This window comes from Chanos chanos, chromosome 2 (genome assembly GCF_902362185.1).
Source record: "Chanos chanos chromosome 2, fChaCha1.1, whole genome shotgun sequence".
NCBI lineage: Eukaryota > Metazoa > Chordata > Actinopteri > Gonorynchiformes > Chanidae > Chanos > Chanos chanos.
The window spans coordinates 19,674,304-19,695,481 of NC_044496.1; the positions used below are offsets into that span (position 1 = coordinate 19,674,304).

A 21,178-nucleotide genomic window follows, 5' to 3' on the forward strand; every position below is an offset into this window, starting at 1 on the left:
CTCCTCCCTCCCTCTCTCTGCCCCCCCTCCCCCCATCTATCTAACAGGTGAAAATGTTGTTTTAATTAGAGAGTTATTTAATTATTTTTGGTTTGATATGGTAGGCCATGCATTAAAGGGCAAAACTTTTCCTGTTGGGAAGTTGTTGTAGTTAATGAATGCTCTACGCTGCTGTTAATAGGTGACTTGATTAGATTTTGCATCTTTGCGTCTCAAGTTGATATTCTAAGTATTACTTTTTAAACTTGGTTTTGTCATTTTTCGATGTATTAGCCGTCACAGCGTGTGCGTGTCACTGAACATCGAGCAAAAGGTGCCAATTCGCATTTAGTTAAGATGGATTGATTTTTTTTGCTTATTTATTCAGTGCGGAGCTTTCCTGCTTGTCTAAGGCGGCTGTGGACATGTGCCGTGCTTCAGGCTGGATGCCGGGGCTGCATAGGGGCAGCTGGCGGCTTGGGGGGCTATGCAGAAGCCGCAGCCATGGTGGTTTGTCTCAAAAAACAGACAAGCGGGGAGGCTCTTTGTAGTGGATTGATTTTCTCTTCCTTTGCGCCCTGCCTTCTTTTGTGGTTCGATAGCTGGACGTCCAGGAACAGAGACTGTGGGAGCTGCAGAGAGAGCTACAGGAGAGTCAACTGGAGCTCCAGCGAGGACACAGCCGCAGCCAGCAGCTACAGAAGGAGCTCCAGGGTGCGAGGCAGCAGACTCAGGAGCTGCACTCTCAGGTACGGAGTACACTACCAGGCCCAGGCTGCTAAGGCCTGTGCCCTTACTCCCTCTCTTTCTCTGCTGTGCTACTGACCAACGAGAGTGGTTCTGTGCTACTCTTTTTGTGTTCATTCATTTAGATGTTATTCACTAACATTCGGTCTGTCTATCTGTCTGTCTGTCTGTCTGTCTATCTAGCTAGCTAGCTAGCCAGCTATTTAACTAATGTCTATCTGTCTGTCTGGCTGTCTTTCTGCTTGTGTCTCTATAAAATATGCCAGCATTTTTTTTTCTTTCATGCAGTAATATTTATCTAGTTTAACACTCTAAAACAATGTAGGTTTGTAGTTTTCCCTAACTGTGTATAGTAATCACACAATTTTATTCATGTGAATTGACTATTTCACGGTAAAATGATCAATCTTTTTCTCGCAAAAAACACAGAGGATGTAAGGTCTGTGCAGGATAAAGATATAAGTTTGGTCAAGTCTTGTTGTTCCTATCTTCTCATATTGTTACCTATAATGGAATAAGAGGTATTACCAGTTTCCATTTGACAAACCCTGTCCCAATCTCAGTGTTTACAGTTCAGAAAACTACATCTGCATCTAAGGCCAAGCTTCCATATTCATCCTTTTAGCTGCGCGTTGTTCTTTGATGGTACCAGGCAGTGAATGTCCATGTCATTTCACTGGAGGGCTGCAGCTGTCCTCATCTGTTTATGTGGCTTAAACATGTCAGGCTGTTGTATTGTATCAAGAGAAGAGAAGGTGAAGAAGTAGAGTCATGATTGTAATTACTTAAATTAAAAAAAAAAAAAAAAAGAAATCATGTTCGCTAATCTCTGTGCTATTGCTGGTTACCAGAGTAGAAGATTGTAACTCTATGTTGGTCCTTGGTGTCAGGCTTGTGTGGAGGATTAGGGTGTGTTTTTGCTTGGAATAGCCAATGCTCCATTGAGATTCCCACTCATGCTTTAATGTAGCCCTAGTGCGTTCATGGCAGATATGGGAGAACATGAGCAAGGTGTTTCTATAGCTGAAATAGTGTTATAAATATGACAAGCAGGCCAGCAGACCTATGGACGGCTAATCAAATAGTCAAACAATATGATTAATACAGACAGTCAAGGATAAGGAAGCAAACAGTACCCTGAATAAACTAGGGAGCATATAGACATACAAACAGTAGTACAAATAAGGAAAAGAAAATGGCACAAGAAATCAAAGATATGGTCAGATGTACACATACACAGATGGACACACATCAAGACAAACAGAAATGCATAAACAAAAAGGCATGCAGACATTGGCTTATGTTGATTGTCGTGAATCTTTTGAGATTTCTTGCACTGGAGCTTGAAGTACCCTCCCCTCCTTGAGGAGACTGTTGACCAATCAGCGTTCGGTCCAGCGCTGTCCGTCAGCAGTGGCTGTGTCACCTGTCGCTAGGCATCATGGCAGACTTCTCTTGAACAGAGATCCATAGGATCACACTGTGGGAGACTGAAGAGTGATCTTAGCTTAGCCACAGCCTGTCCATCTGTCATCATTAGTGAGTAGGGAATAAGTGTGAATGAGTGTTCAGGTCTCTGAGCTATCTTTGCCTACAGCAGTTGCGGTTGTAGTGTAAGGGTTTTGCTAACTCATCTTTCATTCATTTGATAAGAATAAATCAGTTTTCTCCATTGCATGTATTGTTTTTCACTAGCCCACCTGTTCCTGCTTTTGTTTTAATGCTCCCTGTTTGTGTCTTAAATACGTTAAGATAAACGTAACATTCCTTAGCTGTGAAAACATGTTACACGCCTACATGTAATATCCTGTAATATCTATCTTTAATATTTAATGTAAGATTTTAGAACAGTGAAGACTCTTCCAGTGGGGAGAACTTTAAAAAAAAAGGCAGAGTTTGGAGAGGTTCAGTGGAAGAGTGGAGCGTGATATGGAGGATGTTGAGTGTAAAGGGGTTCAGTAGCAGCGCTGAGGATGGCTGAGCATTTGTTTGACATGTCGCTTCTCTTTCTTAGCTCTCACAGGTCAAAGAGCTCCTTGTGCAGGTGGAAGGGGAAAATGAAGCTCTCCTGCAATACAAATGCCAACAGGCAGCTGAGGTTAGACGTACAGTATGTCTCTATTTAACACAACCATGTCTGTCACCTCTAAAGCTTTCTCTCTTTCTCTCTGTGGTGTCTCTACCTATTTACTAGTCGATAAACCAGTGCTAGCATCATCTCTAGTATATGACTTACAAAATTAAGTTGCATGCAGATATCAGCACCATGTTGCATGATGCATAATCTCTACTAATTATTCTATCAGTGCAGAGTCTTCACATCATACTAACTGTGTACTTTGTTATGTTCCTCATAGTTACCATCTCTGGTGTGTATTGGTTTGTGTCTGTAGGGGAGAAGCCCTCCTCAACATTAACTTACCACTGATCAGGTAGTGGTGACTCTTGAGAGTGTGGTAATACAGAGGAGTTATACATAGATGTGAGCAAGGGGTCTGATTGCAGGAGGCCAGGGCATTCTGAATGAGCTCTGATTATAGCTTGGAAATAAGTGCCACATGGAGCTGATTGCTGAAGAGTTACCTCCTTCAGGGGTCACATTAAAGTGTGTGCATTTGGGGGACGTCCTTTGATAGCATGTTTTTGCCATAGCTTGACCCGTGTGTGTGTGTGTGTGTTGTGACCCTGTAGGTGGACAGACTCAATGCAGAACTGTGTTCGGTACAGAGTACAGCTTTGCAGAGAAGGAGCACTGAGGTCACAGAGGCTGAGCAGAGGTGCAGAGACCTGGAAGGAGAAGTGTTACTCCTCCGAGCCCAGCTCAGCGAGTGCCAGGACAGAGGGAAAGATGACAGGAAGAGGGTAAGGTTGGCATAAGCACCCATGTTACATAGATTATAAAACAGTCTACTTATATTCTCACACACATGGACGTCAGTCCTCTAACTGTAAAAAACTGTTCTAGGCACAGTCAGCTGTCTTAGTTCTAATTAGGTGTAGGCTATATCATGTGTGTGGCTTTAAAATCAACATACAGTTATATTTTTATCAAATTTCCCTATAGCTGTTTATTTGATCTCGCCTGCCATGTCAACAGTTCCTACACTAATTCTATACCCTCGACCATTCTATTTATAAGAGACAGTCTGTACCTTATATCACAAGTGCTCACCACTCAGTTGGCAGCTGACGATTCAAACTTTCATATCTGTGCTATCAGATGGTCATTACATCTTATTTTTGTTTCATAGAGACAGTGAACATCAGTGAACTCTCCATCAGCCAAAGATGAAGCCAAAGACCTGTTTCATTTTAATATTCATTATTCTTTCTTGACTGAGGCACTTATACTGGTGCATCCAGTTTACTTTGGCATTTATGCTTGTATGTGTCACCCAGTAATGTACTTGCAGCTTCCTTGAGGAAAATGTTCATCATTAAAACATTGTGACTAGATTTGAATTTGAAGGTGAAGTAAAACAACTTGAGCTTCGTTAAATCCTTCACAGTACAAGCACAAACACGTTTGATAAGAAGTTGCCTTTGTGTGCCTTTGCCTTGGAATGCATCCACTCCACTTGTAGAGGAGGTTCTCAATATCATAATGCGGCAGTGTAACGATGCTGTGTTGGTTCTCTGTCATTTAATTATTGATTTTCTGACATGCTTTCATAGCTGGTATTATCTTTCTAGAGAGTGTTTCACTGTCTAAAATCTTCTCATTCATAAGAGCCTCTGCTTTCAAAGTCAAACTGATCAGTAGTGAAGCAAAAAGTCATTTATGAGCAGGCTCTGAGCAAGGCCAACTACTCACCCTGACCAAACCAGAGATATGAAAATGATCAATGTGTATTTTTTACACATTGAGAGGAGCATTCGAGTGCCTTGTTAAATAAAATCCATTGTTGATATGTGAGATGTCGTATCAATATCTGATTTAAAAATGTTATTTCTTCAACACTATTATCAACTGAAAATGGTTCCTAGGCTGAATCAAAACGCTTGTGTTCATGTATGGTGATACTACTTCAAGATGTGAAGTCAAATCATTTGTATAGAGGTAGGCTTTTCTCCAGAGCGCCTCTGATGTCCCTCTGTATTGTCTTTGCACTGTGAAACCAGCACGCCTGCTCTGACACCACGGCTCAGGCCTCCATTACCTCCCCCAGGACCACTGCATTCACCTCACACACACACCAGCATGCACCGAATCGCCATCATATTCAGATGGAAATGAGGCAGCTAGCACAGAGTATTATTCTCACTCATACTGTGTGTGTGTGTGTGTGTGTGTGTGTTACCTGTATTGACTTTGTCTCTTCTGTGTGTTCTGTGCTTTAATGACACATATATCCTCTATCTTCTGTCTGTGCTTAATCCCAGCAGTGCTGGCTCAGGAGCAGATTACTGACACATATGAGGAGTGCACAACAGACACACACACACACACACATACACCTTTCCAATCTCCACCAGCCCCCTGTTTCCAATTTTCATACCAAGTGATGCAAGCAGCCATTTTAACCTTATGCTGCTTTCTTGCCACCATATTGTCCTTTCTGTGCTACAAATATATTTGACAAACACCACATTTGATTGTTTTGAGAAATGTTTGAGTGTGCTTGTGTAACGCTCCGTGTGTGTGTGTGTGTGTGTGTTATGTGATTAGGCAGAGGAGCAGATAGAGCAGTTGCAGGAGAAGATGTCCAGCATGAAGACCCAACAGAATGCTGTCTGTCAGCAGGTAGGCTCAGTGTGTTTACTGTCCACTGCCCATATGTTACTTCTGACTGTCTGTTCCCTCATACCCAAACCACACTCCACTATACCCCAGTAACACTGTTACATTACAAACACCCCCCCCCACCCCTCTCTCTCTGTCTCTTCCTCTGTCCCCTCTGCATGCTGTTGCACATAGATCATTGCTATTTTCTAGGAACTTTCTGTATCTCTTTTTGACTTACAGCCTCTCTCTCTCTCTCTCTCTCTCTCTTTCTCTTTCTCTTTCTCTTTCTCTTTCTCTTTCTCTTTCTCTTTCTCTCCCCATCTCTGCAGTCCCTCTCTCTCTCTTTCTCAGTGTATGTTGAGCTGGTGTTGGGCCAGTAGAGATGACATGTTTGAGGGGCCTGTGTGGGGGTTAATGAACGACTCAGCTCAGCTTGGGAATAATTGGGTCTGACCACTTCAGTAAGAGTGTGGGGGCCATTCAGACCTGCACGCTTTTGCTCTGCTCCCCCCTCACACACCTCCCTTCCAGCAAATGAGTGTTAGGGCCCAGTGAGCGGGGAATGATTGCTAATAAAACATTTGATTGAGAGGAGAACAGAGTGCGAACCATAAACAGACTGGATTCTGCCCTTTAATTTCGCCATCTCCAGAGAATTGCTTTTGCTCTGCCGCAGAGCGGGTCTCACACCCAGGCAGTTAGTTGTCTGCCCTAGGACTGAGATTTAATTTAGTGTGTGAGTGTGTGTATGAGTGTGAGCAAAGGTACTGGTGTGTGTATGAGTGTTTAGTATTTTTGTGTTTCTGAGGACGAAGAAAATTCTCACTGCTCTAGAAGCTGCCCCTGCACTGATAAGAAAAAAAAAAAACACAATCATTTCATACTGCAGAGAGACTAGCCCCAATTCTAATTTCCCTTTCTCTTTGAGCTTGTGCATTTGTATTGCATTTATAGTGCAAGATTATGTGTGTGTGTGTGTGTGTGTGTGTGTGTGTGTGTGTGTTGGGGGGGGCATGTTTGTGTGTTCCGGTGTGTGTGCATGCACGCATCCAATAGCGTGCATTTGCATATCTGTGTTGCAAATTGAAGTTTCAACTGATGATTGCGTGAGTGTGTGTGTGTGTGTGTGTGTGCATGTGTGCCTGTGCGTGTGTGTGTTTGTGTGTTTATATATAATATACTGCAATTAAAGTGGGAGACATGCAACACTCAGACATGTGTCGTACTGCGTAGGTTGTATTATACAAGAGAGCAGGTTTTATTTGCTGCTATTTAAGTGCATGAAGGAGGGTTATGCATTAAGCTGATGAACCTGTGATTGTGTGCCAGACACTATACAGTACTATGGACTAGCCATGAGTCTGTTGTTTTTAATTGTATATGTAAGCTTCAGGGTTCAGTGACATTCTGCATACTGTTCATAAACCATTTCACACACTGAAATGTGTTGAGTTCCAGTTCCTAAGAACATCAAAAATGTGTGGGTTGCAAAGTGCTTTGTTTTGGACCACTTTATGGTTGTTCTGCGATGGCGTGTATATGATACACATTTGCTTTTTCCGTTTGCGCGTGTTTGTGTGATGTACAGCACTGTGTTGGACTGGGTGTGAGTATTGTAGGTTCTGATGAGAAGTTGGAACAGGGGTATATATCAGACACAACTGTGCAGTAATAAAAGGCCAGCCCATAGAGCAGCTCCTCTCCTTCTGGGAACAGTGCGCATTTTTACTGCCTCTCTGACAGCAAGATAAAGTGCTCGTCCAATTAGAAAAATATTTGGGCACATACCTTCCAACAGAGCCGGTGCCTTCTTGTTTTTGAGCCCATTTTAACAGGAATCTGGGTTATTTTTATTTTTTGTTATTTTCTCTCCACAACAGTAGATGCTTTATCATGCACATAGTGATTTAAACACTCTCTGCATCTAATATAATAATGTTAAGAATGTGTGTGTGTGTGCGTGTGTACATGTGTTTGTGTGTGTGTGTGCACACACATACACACACACACACACTGAAAGGGTGGAATAGAACACAGCTTACATGCAGGTTAGTGTCTAGATTTTTAAGGGGTTTGGATTTGAATTACCACTTGCTTGTGTCCTGTGCCGTACATACACACAATCTACCCTCTTTAAATCTCAACCCCTCAACGCACATCCCTGTTTTCTGTTTAAGAATAGATGTGGGCTTTTTTTCTCCCCTCCTTTTTTTCCAGAGTGCATTAAAATTAAATTCTCTCTTGTTGTTGTGAAAAGAGGCACACGTTAAAAATAATTGGATATGGGAGAGAACAAAGAGCTGCCTCCCCTTCCCTGGCTGCAAACCCAGTTGAGGCGTTAATGCCGAGCCAGCCGCATTGTTCTGCTGTCTTCAGCCATCCCCCCAGCCAGACACTCAGCGCTGGAGAAGTCACTTTTAATGTCTGATAATCAAGGTGAATTTTCAAAAAGCTGCCATTTTCAAATGATGGTGTATATATTATGTGGAGATGGGGAGTTCAGGAGGGGAGGGGCTCTGGTGGGCGGGAGAGAGAGTCACGAGCATGCACAGTGAAAGAGAGACACCTAATGGCTAAAGTCAGGACTTGAGCAGAAAGCGCGTGCGTCTCTGGGCTCCCGGGGATATGACGAGGCGCGTGTCATTCGTCTAACTGGCATCTCAGCACTGTGTGATTTGCTTTGTGTGTGACAGGATTTTTGTCTGGGGTGTGTATGTGTCTGAGTATATATGTGCGTGTTTGTGTGTGTGTGTGTGTGTGTGTGCTTCTTGTAACTATAATCCAGCAACAAAGAGCCATCTGTTTTTTAAAAGATGTATGCATTTGAAACTTAAAGAGCTAAAGAGCAGATCTCCTGTAATTTTTCTGTTTGACTCAGAAGCAGGACAGGTCCTCTCTTGAATGTTTTCTACAGCAATACACAGTAGAGTAGGAGAGAGAGAGAGAACGAGAGAGTGAGACAGAGAGACAGGTGATATTTAAAGTGAATGTGTGTGTGTGTGTGTGTGTGTGTGTGTGTTGTGTTGTGTTGTTCTGAGCTGTAAAGAGTGGATGTGGAAAAAAGCAGTGATGCGTCGGAGAAGGGTTAGGAGAGAAAACCTCCGTCTCTGTCAGGCAGCAGGGGCTCATCTCGTTTGCCGTGCGGTGACGCACCGTAGAGCTCTGAGGTATGATTATATCCTGTCCGTTCCTTCGCTCCACATACACCCCCAGCCTCACCCCCCGCTCCTCCCTCCCATCTCTGCGCCTCCCTGCACCACCCTCATTTTTCACCAACGCTTTTTACACCCCTGTGCTGCACTGCACATTTACACTGGAGCTCCGCAATACATTAGGAGCTGAATAATATTCAGCATGTTCAGTGTAATAAGTGTGTATTCATTTTCTGCAGCACTGCTATACTAGTGCTCCTGAAGCTTGGAGAGGAAAGAAGGACCAGTAGTGTGTGTTGATAAACAAGACTGCGATCTATACCTTCGCCATCACTGTTTTCTCTTCTCCGGAGTCTGAAAACTAGGCTTGAAATGAACAGTTTGAGTGTATTAGACTCTGACATTGAATATGTAACAGTTCTGTTTCAGTCAGTAATTCTCTTCAACTAGACACAATGTTTATAGGTTGTTCTGGTGTCTCTGTTAATATGACTTTGATTGCTGGGGCGACCATGGTTATTTTGATTTTCTTATCAATTGTCCCGGACGCAAACCCGTCACACGTCCCCGTGTTCCTCTGAGGACGGTGGACGTGAGCCGAGGTGTTTGAAGAATGGGACAGACACACACACACACGCACACACCGTGGCTGCAAAGGCTGGATACAGGCTTGAAATTGACAGAAGGCTTTGTGAGAAGAGGCAGAGATGCAGCTGAGGCACCAGGCTCTAAATGCATTATCTGCTCTCTCAGCTATGGGTCGTCACACTCCCTCTGTGAGGCCTCAACCACACACACACACTCACACACACACACACACACACAAAAGAGGGATGGTAAAAATGGGAAAAAAAAGAGAGAGAGAGAGAGAAAGTTTTCAGAAGTAAATTGGAGCATAAAAGCCTTGGTCCACTGTGTCTGTTTTTGTCATTGATTATCCTAGCTATGGGGTTTGTTTTAAGATGCTTGTCTTCTGAGGACTGACTTAATGCACCAGCACAGAGCAGCAATAGAGCCAACCTCTTCCTCTCCCTTTTCATGAGGATGGTGCCTCAGACGTGTCACGATTTCTGAGATGGATTCTCTCCTGTGTCTGTCTGTCTGTGAGTGTGCGTGAGTCGACGTTAAGAGAGCCTGTTCTCAGAGGCACATACACACAAACGCACGCACACACACACACACACAAACAAATGCATTCAAGATACACAGAGCCTTTTAATAGGACGCTGATCATAGATGCCAAGAGTATTTGTCAGTGTCGTTCGTTTCTCTTCAAAAGGAAGTCACATTTAGCTTTTCATTGTCTCACTCTTTGAGTATAACAAAATGCCGAATTTCTCACTTGAATTGGCTTTGTTGCATTTCTTCACCCTAGCCTGTGTATTATATTAAGTGTTTTCAGTGGTGAATTTCAGCTTACTTATTCTAAGTTTGTTCCAGTGTACTGCCTGGTGTGTACTTTTCTTCTTTTGCTTTCTTCATCCTTAGTGGCACCCACATGTACACAACACAATAAAAATATTGTTTCCATTCAATCTACTACAGTCTATTTACCTTTGTTTTGTTTTTGTTGTTTGTTTGTTTGTTTGTTTGTTTGTTTTAAACCCAGATAAAGACATATTGACAGGGTTTTGATGCAGATTTTTTGTTTCTCTGAGGGGTTTGTTTGTAGAGTCTGTATTCACATCAGCTATGTGTGACATGTCAACACATAACCTCAGCACTCATGTGTGTAATGCTTTTCTCACTGCCTCTGTCAGATAGCCCACCCTCAGCTTCAGAGTGATGGACACATGGGCTTTAGTGAGGCACTAAAAGGGCTCTAACTTAAAAACGGCTGAATGGCTGACTCCTCGCTTCGAGGGGGTCATTGCGGGTGTCTGTGTAACACAAAGATCCCATAAGATCGCTGTGCTGTGTTTCCACACGGCACAACTTTCCCCGCTTCAGCTCATGGGCCACTGGTAAAACGTGTGTGTTCTTCTTTCAGACTCTTGTCTAGCACCTGTCCTTTAGAGAGACACATATTTCAGTATGTGCCCTTGGGGAGAAGAGTATCAGACACATTGAGGGTCCTTCCTGCTCAGTGTGTGTGTGTGTGTCTCTCCATATTGCTCACTGTGTCTCTGACTAGTATACTCATACACTCCAGTCCAACACTGAGTCCATCAGCACTCACTGTCTACAGTCTACAAATGTTTCATAGCAGTTACATGATTCAATTAGTGTGGTCACTGTTTTTTACCGTATTGCCACAGACTTTTTTTTTTTTTTTTTTTTTTTGAGAAATCACCAGAAACGTTCTCAGTGGTTAAGCCGATTTTAAGCATGGCAGAACGTGAGCAGGGAGAATGTAGGCTGTAATGCTGTGCCAGCCGCAACGGAAGGGGCCTGGCACGATGCCAGTCAGTCCAGGTGCCCACGAGGAGGCAGTGTATGGCCAGACCTATGCCTGTCGCCAGATCTAGGCTGGAAAAGAGACCAGCACAAACCGGAGGGAAAGACAAACAAAATGAGGATAAAACACTGGCTGGATGGAATATAGCTACACTGTTGTGTTAGTTCTGTGCAAGAGACGTGTGATGTGTAGGGGAGGTGATGAGCTTGCAGTGTTTTTGCCCGCAGGGGTTGGTGTATTAAAAGAAAGTGAGGAGAATCTGAAGGATTGACATATCCTTTTTCTACATGAGTTTGAACTCAATTCAAGGAACAACAAATTATAATTGATTATTCCCCTGCCAGTTCTTTAAAGCTATTGTTTTATCAGTTGTATTTTTTTTTCAAAGATAGGTTGTTTTGATAAGAGATTTTCTTTTTTATTACGCATTAAAGATGTGTTTGCTTTTTATATCACCCCCCTCCCTCCCACACACACACACACACACACAACCCTCCCCATGCTTTCCTTCCTCTCTCTCTCTCTCTCTCTCTCTCTCTCTCTCTCTCTGGTTCTACCTCTACATTTCTCTTTGTATCCCTTATATATTCTGCACATCCCGCTGCAGTTCCGCATGATCGGCACCCTTAATATAATCTGTGTGTCTGCATTCTAATTTATACCGTCAAGACAAAATAAATAGTCTGCAGTTAATTATGGGGAGCTGGCTCCTGCCTTTGCGGGATGATTTATGAAGTGCATGTAGGCATTCTGCAACACATTTTTCTTAATTTATTTTTAATCTGTCTTTCAGTTAATTTTGTTGGAAACATCTTAATGATGTAAGGGGCATGTGTTAATGAGGCCAGGTGGAAAGGGTGTTACTGTGGTTGGTGCTAGGGTCGGGGGCTCTGGCAGGTCCAGTGAAACCACTCACTCACCATCATCACAATCCCCCCCCCCCCATCTCCCATCCGCTTTACTCCTGCTCCCACTGACTATATGGATGTTCTTCCTGCATGTACGTCTCCCCCCTTCCTGGCCCTGCGTTCGCTTTGTTCTTTTTAACAATGTTGCTGTTGTTGTCTCCTGTTGGACCGTTCAGTTACAGTGGTCTGCTGCTTTACGTCGGTGTAATTTGTAGCGTAACCGATCATCTCCGACGTGCCACATAGTTTGTGTTGTCGCTGTGGGCGCAGTGGACCCAGCCTTTTGTGACATTCCTTCTGTGTAATACCTGCCATCTGTCCACTTACCAATGTGCTCTGGTGAACGTTGGTACTATGAGGCTGCATCTCTGAACTGTAACAAAGTGCTGGTTTTTGTCATTTTTTTTTTTTTTTTTAATATGTCTGAGGTGGGAGGGCAGATCATTTCTTAGTATGATGATGAGTGCTACCTACTCGTTTAGATAGTCAGATTAATATAGATGTTTCGTCTGCTTGTCATGCTCTGGCAGTCTCCTGCAATTAATTAGGAACGTGCCTTTCCGTGTCTGCGTATGCGTGTATGTGTGTGTGTGTGTGCATGTGCGTGTATGTGTGTGTGCATGTGCGTGTATGTGTGTGTGCGCATGTGTGTTTCAGTCCAGTACATTCCACCACATTTCCTCATCACTATTCACTTCATCCAGGCTTTTCCTCTGTCTCACGTTTTCCTTCTCCACTTCTCTGTTTAATTTCCCTCTCAAAACCAGATCCCACATTAAACGGCTAAGCATGACTGGCTGCAGTTGCTGCTCTTAGAGGAGCAAAGGATGATTTAATTTTTCCTTCTTTTTTGTCTCCCTGGCCTGTTCATTCCATTCACACACAGATCATTACACACAGAGGCCCCATTTTCTCCTCCCGCTGCGCTGTTGTGCAAGGCTTTAACTAGGTAGAGCAGATCTGGGCCTGGTGTTGCCGATCAATACCTGTGGTCATATTGGAGCACACTGCGCCGCCTTAATAGGCCCTGCAGGTCCCACCATAAAACACCTCAGCAGACCCTGGTGCCTGGGCCTCCATAAATCCCCTTGCTTCATAATGGAGGGGGCTATAGTCAGCCATCAGCTACTGTATGTACAGCAGTTTGGGGACAGTAGGCAGTGAAGGTTGGCAGGGGTGTTAGGGACCTACTTCTAAAAACAAGTTAACTTTTACTTAATGGCATTTCCTTCATGTTTTTATTATGTAGCATGACGTTGGCACTCCTTCAGCATGGTCAAGCATGAAAATAAGGTATTTAAATAGTATAAAAATCGTGCAATTCTCTCATGCTGACTAAAAAGCATGAGTAAAGTGTCTGCAGCGATTGGCTCATAACACAGTCTTTTTACAAGTCTACAACTTTAATGTCTGAGGTGGCTGGCTGGACATTACGAAACATCTAGGGGTTGAGGAGGTCAAATACAGAATTTTTTTCGTCACCATGCCAAGGCAGTTGCTGTATTCTGTTGTGACTTATTGGGATGAATGAAGAAGAGATGAGTTTTGAACACAAATAAGCCATATTGTAGCTAAATAATAACCTTTGGGAGAAACAACAAATCTAATCAAATATCTGATGTGCGGATGACAGGGCAACAGAGACCAGTACAGTTCAGACTAATGGTCACAGAATCTGCATGGCTCTAAAAAAACATGTTTTTGTTTGTCGTCTTGACTGATGTAGCCTACTTACTTAAACGTGAAAGCGATAGGGACAAAATCGCATTTTCATAAAAGTGTTAGGAACACATTCCGACCAGTCATATTGGAAACTGCGCCCATGTCTGTCAGTGTGTGTCTGCATTAGGCAAACAGATAGCTAGCAACTTTAATTGCCTCTGCATCCACTTACTCAACCCCAGTGCCCTCGAAACCCATCCACGCTTCCTGCTTTCTACGCCTGCACAAATGAAAGACAGAGAGAGGCAGAGAGAGGGTGAGAGAGAGAAGGGAAGCATAATTACTTATTTTAGTGGACTGCTGCAGAATGCCTTTCGCCAAATGACTCTAATTCCAAATGGTTAACAAGATTTTTCTCTTTAATAGAGCCGAATCCGTGTGACAGCAAATTGCTTTCCCATTTGCAGCCTTAATGGCTTTTCATACTTTGCACTTCCAATAAGCAGTAAACTCGGAAATTAATATTGCACGCTGTGTTATTATGCAAATGGGAGCGAGATAGGAGAACCGTACCTTCATGCAGAAAGCTCTGATTAGATCCGTAATTGCTTCACTGGGATTTTTTTTTTCCTTTTCATTTTAGCTTGTTTATATATTTATATAGCTATTTTAAGCCTCAACATTCACTTTCTTATCAATATTGACAGCACTTTTGATTTGCGTTCTGTTGTGTTTTTGTTTTTAAATCAGTGGTAATCAGTAGTCATTTGGGGAGAGAGAGAAAAAAAGGGTGCCCTTGGTTTGAATGACACGGATGCCTGTAATGTCACCTGAGCCTGTGTTGTGCATGTTGGACTGAACCTTTGTGATAAGTGTGACTCTTGGCCTTCTCACAGTGCCTCTGCTACGTGTCTCTTTGACCAGAGCACAAAGAGTAAAATAAGACCTTGCAGAATATTGTTCTGCACTGGAACTATCTGCGTTTCCAAAAAGACACTCGAATTACTGAGAACTATAAACAAATATAGCCATGAATGTGGGCATATTTTGCATATTTTGGGTTTTTGTAGTAGATTGTGTGTGGCTGTGTGTGTGTTTGTGTGTGTGTTTGTGTGTACGTGTGTACGTGTGTGTGCATGCATGTACACGTGAACAAGTGCTCACACATACATGAATGCATGCATGTATTACAGGTTTATATCTCCCTCCTCTTTTGTTGTTGTTTTTTAATCAAAATCCAATCATTCTATGGAATAAGGGCCTTAAGATGTTTAAAATGCAAATTATACTTGCAGGTTTTAAAAATATCCCAGTAGGTGTTTTGGTAATGTATAAGTGATTTTTGACTGTTTTGCTCTGGTTTTTGGATGCACTTTTGGTATGTGTGTGTGTGTGTGTTCTGCAGTCTGAGAAACTCACAACCATCTGACCTTTGGACAGAAATAGCAAATACGTTCAACTGGCTGGACTAGTGATTGCTAGCCACTATTGAGGTTAAGTATCCTTTGGTGTTATTCTATGCAGCGAGGCTAGGTCATGTGACCATTCACAGGCAATCTGATTCTCTTACCTCGTTTCCATGGCAACTCTTCATTTCTTTTGCGCTGTGTTCCCATTTCACCTGTCACTTTGGTAATTGCCTCAGAATTTTCCAGCATATCAGGAAAAAAAACAACGACAATGATAATGCTAAAACAATATTTATGATGAATTGAACATTGTCAGATAAAATAGAAAAAAAAATGTATATTTTACCATTGTGTATATATATATTTATATGCGTGTGTGTGTGTGTGTGCTCGCACACATACAAAATATATAGATGCATTTCATTAGAAAGGAAATCTCTCTCATCAGTGAAGTGAACACTGTACTTTGTTTTAATGGGATCACCATCACCTCAAACCCATTTTAGTAAAAAGCATTGAGGCCTTCAAATCCAGTATTGAGAAATCACAATGGCTTTACATTTGAACTTCTGTGTAAGGAGTAATTAGCATCCAGTATATGTTAGACATTCTAAGTACAGCAGAACTGCGTTAAACTGCATTAAATTAAAAAAAAAAAAAAAAGAATCAGTAACATTTTAAAAGAAAGTTTATAGCAGTCACAAAAAATGTTCTGGCCTGTCCAGTATTTCACAAATAGGACATAAATGTAAGAAATGATTCACATGTTGCCCTTTTCTTTCTAAAACAAAAACAAGGGGGCTGGGGTTGCAGTGAATTTATATATGTGTGCTTTTCGGGGGTGGGGGGGGGTGTCAGAGGACTTAATTGATTTGCCTATATTTGTCAGGAAAGAGTAAGCGCCTAGCCGGGCCTGCATTATTAAAGCTAATACCACAGTGGTTTCGTCAAGTCTGCAGCCGTGAATCAAAGTCTGACACGGCCTGATGATGTATGGATATATTATTCAGAGCATTGTGTGGGGCTTGGCGTAGCGCTCTGTTGTCCCTGCTCTGCTCTGCCCTCACCAGTGCTTGTCCTGGTCCCCTAGAGGCCACCTGTGTTTTCAAAGTAAAGACCACTTAGAAAATAGCCTGGGGCGACCGAACACTGGAATGCCCTGGATTACACACTAAACACTACTGTCCAGTCCCAAGGACTTACAAATTCTCCATTGCGGCCATTTGTCCCTGAACTGTCCAGTCAACCCAAAGACATAAGACAGTCTCAGGACCTGAATGTAGGACACCTGCAGTATGCAAACCACTTTTCAGCCAGCTAACCTGTTTTATCTCTTCTATTGACAGGTTTAGAACAACTCCCCTCTTCAAGAGCAGACTCTCTGACAGCAGTCTTAAAAGATGAAGTTGAGTTTGACTTTGGCACAACTTTCTTTGGAGGAGTAATAATCCTATGTCGGCTGTCTCAGCATAAACCAACTTTCATTCTAATTATATTCCTAAAACTACTTTAAACAAAGGGTTTAATTTTATTGCTGAAAAAGTAGGATCAGAAGCATGTTAAGGTGTGGAGTAAATGATATTAAATGGTTTTGCCATGTTAGACAGTAGGCTTTACTGATCCTGGAGTCTGTCATTATAGCGTACCCCCAGAATAAGGAGTGTCTAAATGCTTGAGGCTCCCATAAGACCCCAGTACGGGGTTAATCATCAGACATCTTCAGTTCCCTCTCTGGGGAAATGAGTTTTGATCAGTAGCTAGCAGGAGATTGAGCAACTTTCTTTCCATGATATGTGATTGTTAAGACTCGACAGTTTAAATAATTTAAGTCTTATCACAAGAGGTAATGGAAAAGGATTCCGGAAAGCAAAAAGAAGCTAAAAGTACTATGAATGTATGATGGCAGATTGTGTGTGGCTTTTTGGTATTTATGGCTTGTTATAGAGAGGTTTTTGAGTATAATTTGCAGCACTTTGCTTTTTTTTTTTTTGACATGGCACTCCAAGATTGGAATGAAGGGCACTGCACTGTCTTTTTGGCTGTCTTATTGTCCTTTTGAAACCTTCAGATGTGATGTAGCATGTAAGTCAGTGGAATGGTGTCATTAATGTAGTGTTCTCGGAAGGCCATCGACTTGAACCATCATGTTGAGTGAAGCCAAGCAGAGGCTGCAGTAAGAGCCCAATCTGGAATGACCTTTTGCAGAGGAATCAGGAGATCTCACAAGTGCTCAAATATAGTGTGCCCAGAAAGAGCAAGTGCACACAAACACACACACACACACAATTTTGAAAACTAACAAAAGATCCACAAAGGAACCACAAGGAAATGTTTTAAAATATAGCTCTTCAAACATTTAGTCAGTAAACATTCGTTTTGAAAGAGTTGCTTAATTTAAGACAAATGTTCAGTGGCCGTGTGTGTGCTATAAATGAGTGGTTTGGGCTCAGCTGGGGAAGTGTGCTGTCAGAATTTTAGCCAAACAGCCTGTCAGTTTGGACACACAGCAAAGCCTTTTCATGTCACAGCCATCCTCACTGACAGAGTGGCAGAATGGGGCCAATTATAAATCACTTTACAGTGTGTGTTTGTAGTGGCTGTTCTCCTTAGATGGAGGCACTAAAGGAGAGGTAGACGTTTAGGACCTGCCACGCTGGCCAAACAGAGGAAAACCAAACAGGCCACCGTCTGACCTCCAGAGAGGGTCAGTGGTAGACTGTCCGCTCTTCTTATTTCACTGTCTCTTAGTGCTTGTTTAATTTTATTTTTCTTACAGCAACTTGTGTATTTAGTGTCAGGGCATCTTTGTTGGGGTATTTTTTTTAGTTTTGTGCAAGGATGAGCAATTTAAAAGCCAGAATAGTTTGGTTTTTACGACTTGAATGCATCATTATAGCTTCTGAAAAGGAAATGTGTCAGCTCTACAGAAGCTACAATGATGTTTTCATGTACACATCTAATATCACTTTATCTGTCCCTCCTGTTAGACAGCTGTTTTCTAAATACTGAATAAGAGCATCAAATTATGTTTCAGCATCAAATTATTCTTTTTTTTTTCAATTTCTTCGTGGTATCATTATATCATTGTGTCTTATTCTTTGTCTTTCTAATGGCTAATATGTAACATAATTTTTAAATGCCATGATGAGTCACAGTATTGGGAGCCAAGCATAGGATATGACTCTATATTGGGGGTCAGTTGTAACACTATGTGTAACAACACCTTTGTCCACCTTTATTCTCACAGAGTGGGGAACTGAAAAGAATAAGAGGTAAATGAGAGATCAGAGACCTGGTTCAATCCAGAGATGTACTGCCAGGAACCAGGAGCTGTGGCATCTCTCATACCGGCTTCCATCGATGTTGGAAACAGTTTGCTCAGATATATGTCACTGATCTGTGAAAACAGCTAAATTTATTTATTAAGTATCAGTGTCCATTTTAACATGGATCCTACATCACTTTTATGTCAAGTGTAATCAGTACAGCTAGAATGGAGTTTATGCATTTTTGTGTTATTTATCTTTAAGACATATTCTGCCAGCATTCCATTTAGCCTGTAAGCCATTAGATTTAAGTCCAAATGTGGGGTAAAATACAACATAGCTCAAATAATCTTTTCAAAACTGGACAAAACCCAAATTTTCTTTGGTTGTGCCCAAGTCTCACTTACTGCTACTGCTACTTACTGTCTCACTCAGATTTTTCCGGTCTGTGTATTCTCTGTAGTTTCGTTTGTTGTTGAAGTCTATAATCAGACTTCTGATTTAGTGTCCCTGTTCTACATTTGCTTTGAGAAAGCATTATGCCTAACTTCTGATGATCCTTGATGTAGATTGCTGAGGGGAAATGTTGTAATGCCACCAGTCATCAGTACTTTCCTGGAGGTGGAAGTTTGCGTCTTCCTGGGTGGTCCAGGTTGAACAGCCGTGTGTTTCTCATGTCTGACTCAGCGCAGGTGTGTGTCTGAGGCAGCCAGCCGAGGTGGCAGTCTCCCCACACCTCTCCCCCTTGGGCCTCCGTCAGAGCCTTCCGAATAGATCTTTATTTACAGCACAGCAGTCGGAAACAGCTGGTCAATCCATTTAGCCTAAGGCCACTGATTTGTTCGTATTTACTACAACACCCAAAGAAAAGCCGGGGTATTTTTTCCTCTCTCTTTCCTATTGATCCGGCGCTTAGAAAATCTGCTCTGCTGTCTAAACACTATTGATCCCTCCCTCTCCTCAGCGAGCTCTTGCACCAGTGTATAAAGGGACTGGATGAATTGAAATTTCATTTCCGACAACTTGTTCCTGTTATTTTTACCCTTTTTTCGATGGAGGGGAACACGCACTGGCGGAGCGCCGCTCGATGCGGGTCAATAGCCGGCTGTCTGTAGGTACGGGTCAGAAAAGCCGCTAGCAACACCGGGATTCTGTGCCTCTTTCAACGGCCGGGCCGGGCCACGCTGTCCTGAGCTACTTTGTGTAGCAGAGTCTGGGTTGAAACACGGGCAAGGCCATCGGTGTCTGTCTATCCCTGCGTGGCCTCTAGTCCTTGTTAAAAAGTCCTGGCCTCATTAAAAGTCATTAGGGCCTATTCAAGGCTGGCCCAGCACTAACAGTCCTGTCAACAGGCAGCTAATAAATGTTCCCAGAGTCCAGGCCACACTACCCTCATCTGTATCACATAGTCAGCCAGCAGCAAGCCTCAGCCAGCCTGCTGTCACGTCATACTGCAGCATGGCCTTAACACCAAGATCAGTTTCATCACACTCTGACTGCTAGAGTGGAGTTTGATTTCAGTTTAATATATGCATGAAGTTATGCTGTATGTGGTTTTTGCACCATGCCTTTGGAAGCTTAATTTCAAGTTCGAAAAGACCACGACACTAATTAGTCTATGACTTTTTAACTTGTGTGTGTATCAGCTGCAGGAAAGGATCTCAGAGCTGCATGGTCTCCAGAAGTCTCAGGAGGAGCTACAGGGACGAGAGAGGGACTGGCAGAGAGAGAGAGCCGCCTTGCAAGAACAGCTGAACCACACCAAGGATAAGCTCCACAGCGCCACCCTCAGGGTAGGTCCGAAACCACAATCCCACTCCTTCTTGTGTTCAGCTAACTTCTTCCCATTAGCACATAAGATATAGCACCGCACAAAAAGGGGAGGCCCTGTTTTAATTAACATAAATATTCATATAATGACTGTAAGGCCATCCCACGTTCCATTTCAAGCTCTTAATGTTAATGCATATTTTAATAGATTATCATTACCACCATCATAACTCTTATTATGATAAGCATAATTATTAGATTTATGGTTGAATTATTATTTTCTCCCCTCCAGCCATTTTATTCTCCAAAGCCAATTTTTCCTAGCTACATGCCGCTTTTCTCACACCCCCTCCCAAAATATTGAACGAGCGTTGATAAAGATAAACACACAAACAGCTTTGCGTGGCTGCTCGCGCGCCTGTAAAACACTCCATCTGAATTGCATATCCGCCTCGCCACTGAGCTTGTCATAAGCCATATTAAGAAAAATGGTCACATGGTTTGACATAAATTGGAAAATGACATTTGGAAAGCGGAGCTGCAGTCGAAATTAGAGATATTAGAATTATAAATCATTGTCTGGGTATAGAGGAGGCAGTGAGTTGGGGGTTGGGGTGGGGGGTTGGCGGGGGGGGGGGGCAACAATGGACACTCTGGGGATCTCACACTCAGAGAGACACAAGCTTGATGCTCCGGCCTCACTTTGTCTCTGTGGGCCTGTCTTTGCCCACTCGTCGAGAGAGCTAAAGAGAGAGTGTCAGCCCGGTTTGGCTTGAGAACAGGAGGATATAGTATTTCTTATGAAGACACGTCAGCTCGTTTCACAGCCTCCACACCGCAGTCTGCTAATGGATCATTTCAAAGGTGTGATATGCATTATGCAAAAGCATCCGCTTGACACTTTCAGTTATGCCTTTTCCCCCTGTGTCTCACCTTCACCTGTGTGTGTGTGTGTCTGTGTGTGTCTGTGTGTCTGTGTTTAATAGGAAGTAGAACAGCGGCAGAAAGAAGAACAGATTGATGATCTACAGAGAGAGGTTGACAGGATGCTGGCACGACTGGAGAAAGAGAGTGAGGTCAGCAGTGTCAACCACATCTTTAATAGCCATATTCATACACACATACTCTCACTCATCCTCATCATGGACCTTCAGCCACTGT

The 21,178-nt window shown here is 42.8% G+C and overlaps 1 protein-coding gene across 1 annotated transcript in view; it reads left to right on the plus strand.

Annotated features, from left to right (window-relative positions):
• The window catches only part of pmfbp1 (polyamine modulated factor 1 binding protein 1), a 66,293-nt gene that overhangs the window by 22,195 nt on the left and 22,920 nt on the right, over nucleotides 1-21,178 (plus strand). Inside the window, exons 4-10 of the mRNA XM_030765146.1 lie at nucleotides 421-489; nucleotides 582-728; nucleotides 2,750-2,824; nucleotides 3,418-3,588; nucleotides 5,396-5,470; nucleotides 19,894-20,040; nucleotides 21,004-21,093. Coding sequence (XP_030621006.1) covers nucleotides 421-489; nucleotides 582-728; nucleotides 2,750-2,824; nucleotides 3,418-3,588; nucleotides 5,396-5,470; nucleotides 19,894-20,040; nucleotides 21,004-21,093 — 774 coding nt within the window. The remainder of the gene's footprint in view (nucleotides 1-420; nucleotides 490-581; nucleotides 729-2,749; nucleotides 2,825-3,417; nucleotides 3,589-5,395; nucleotides 5,471-19,893; nucleotides 20,041-21,003; nucleotides 21,094-21,178) is intronic.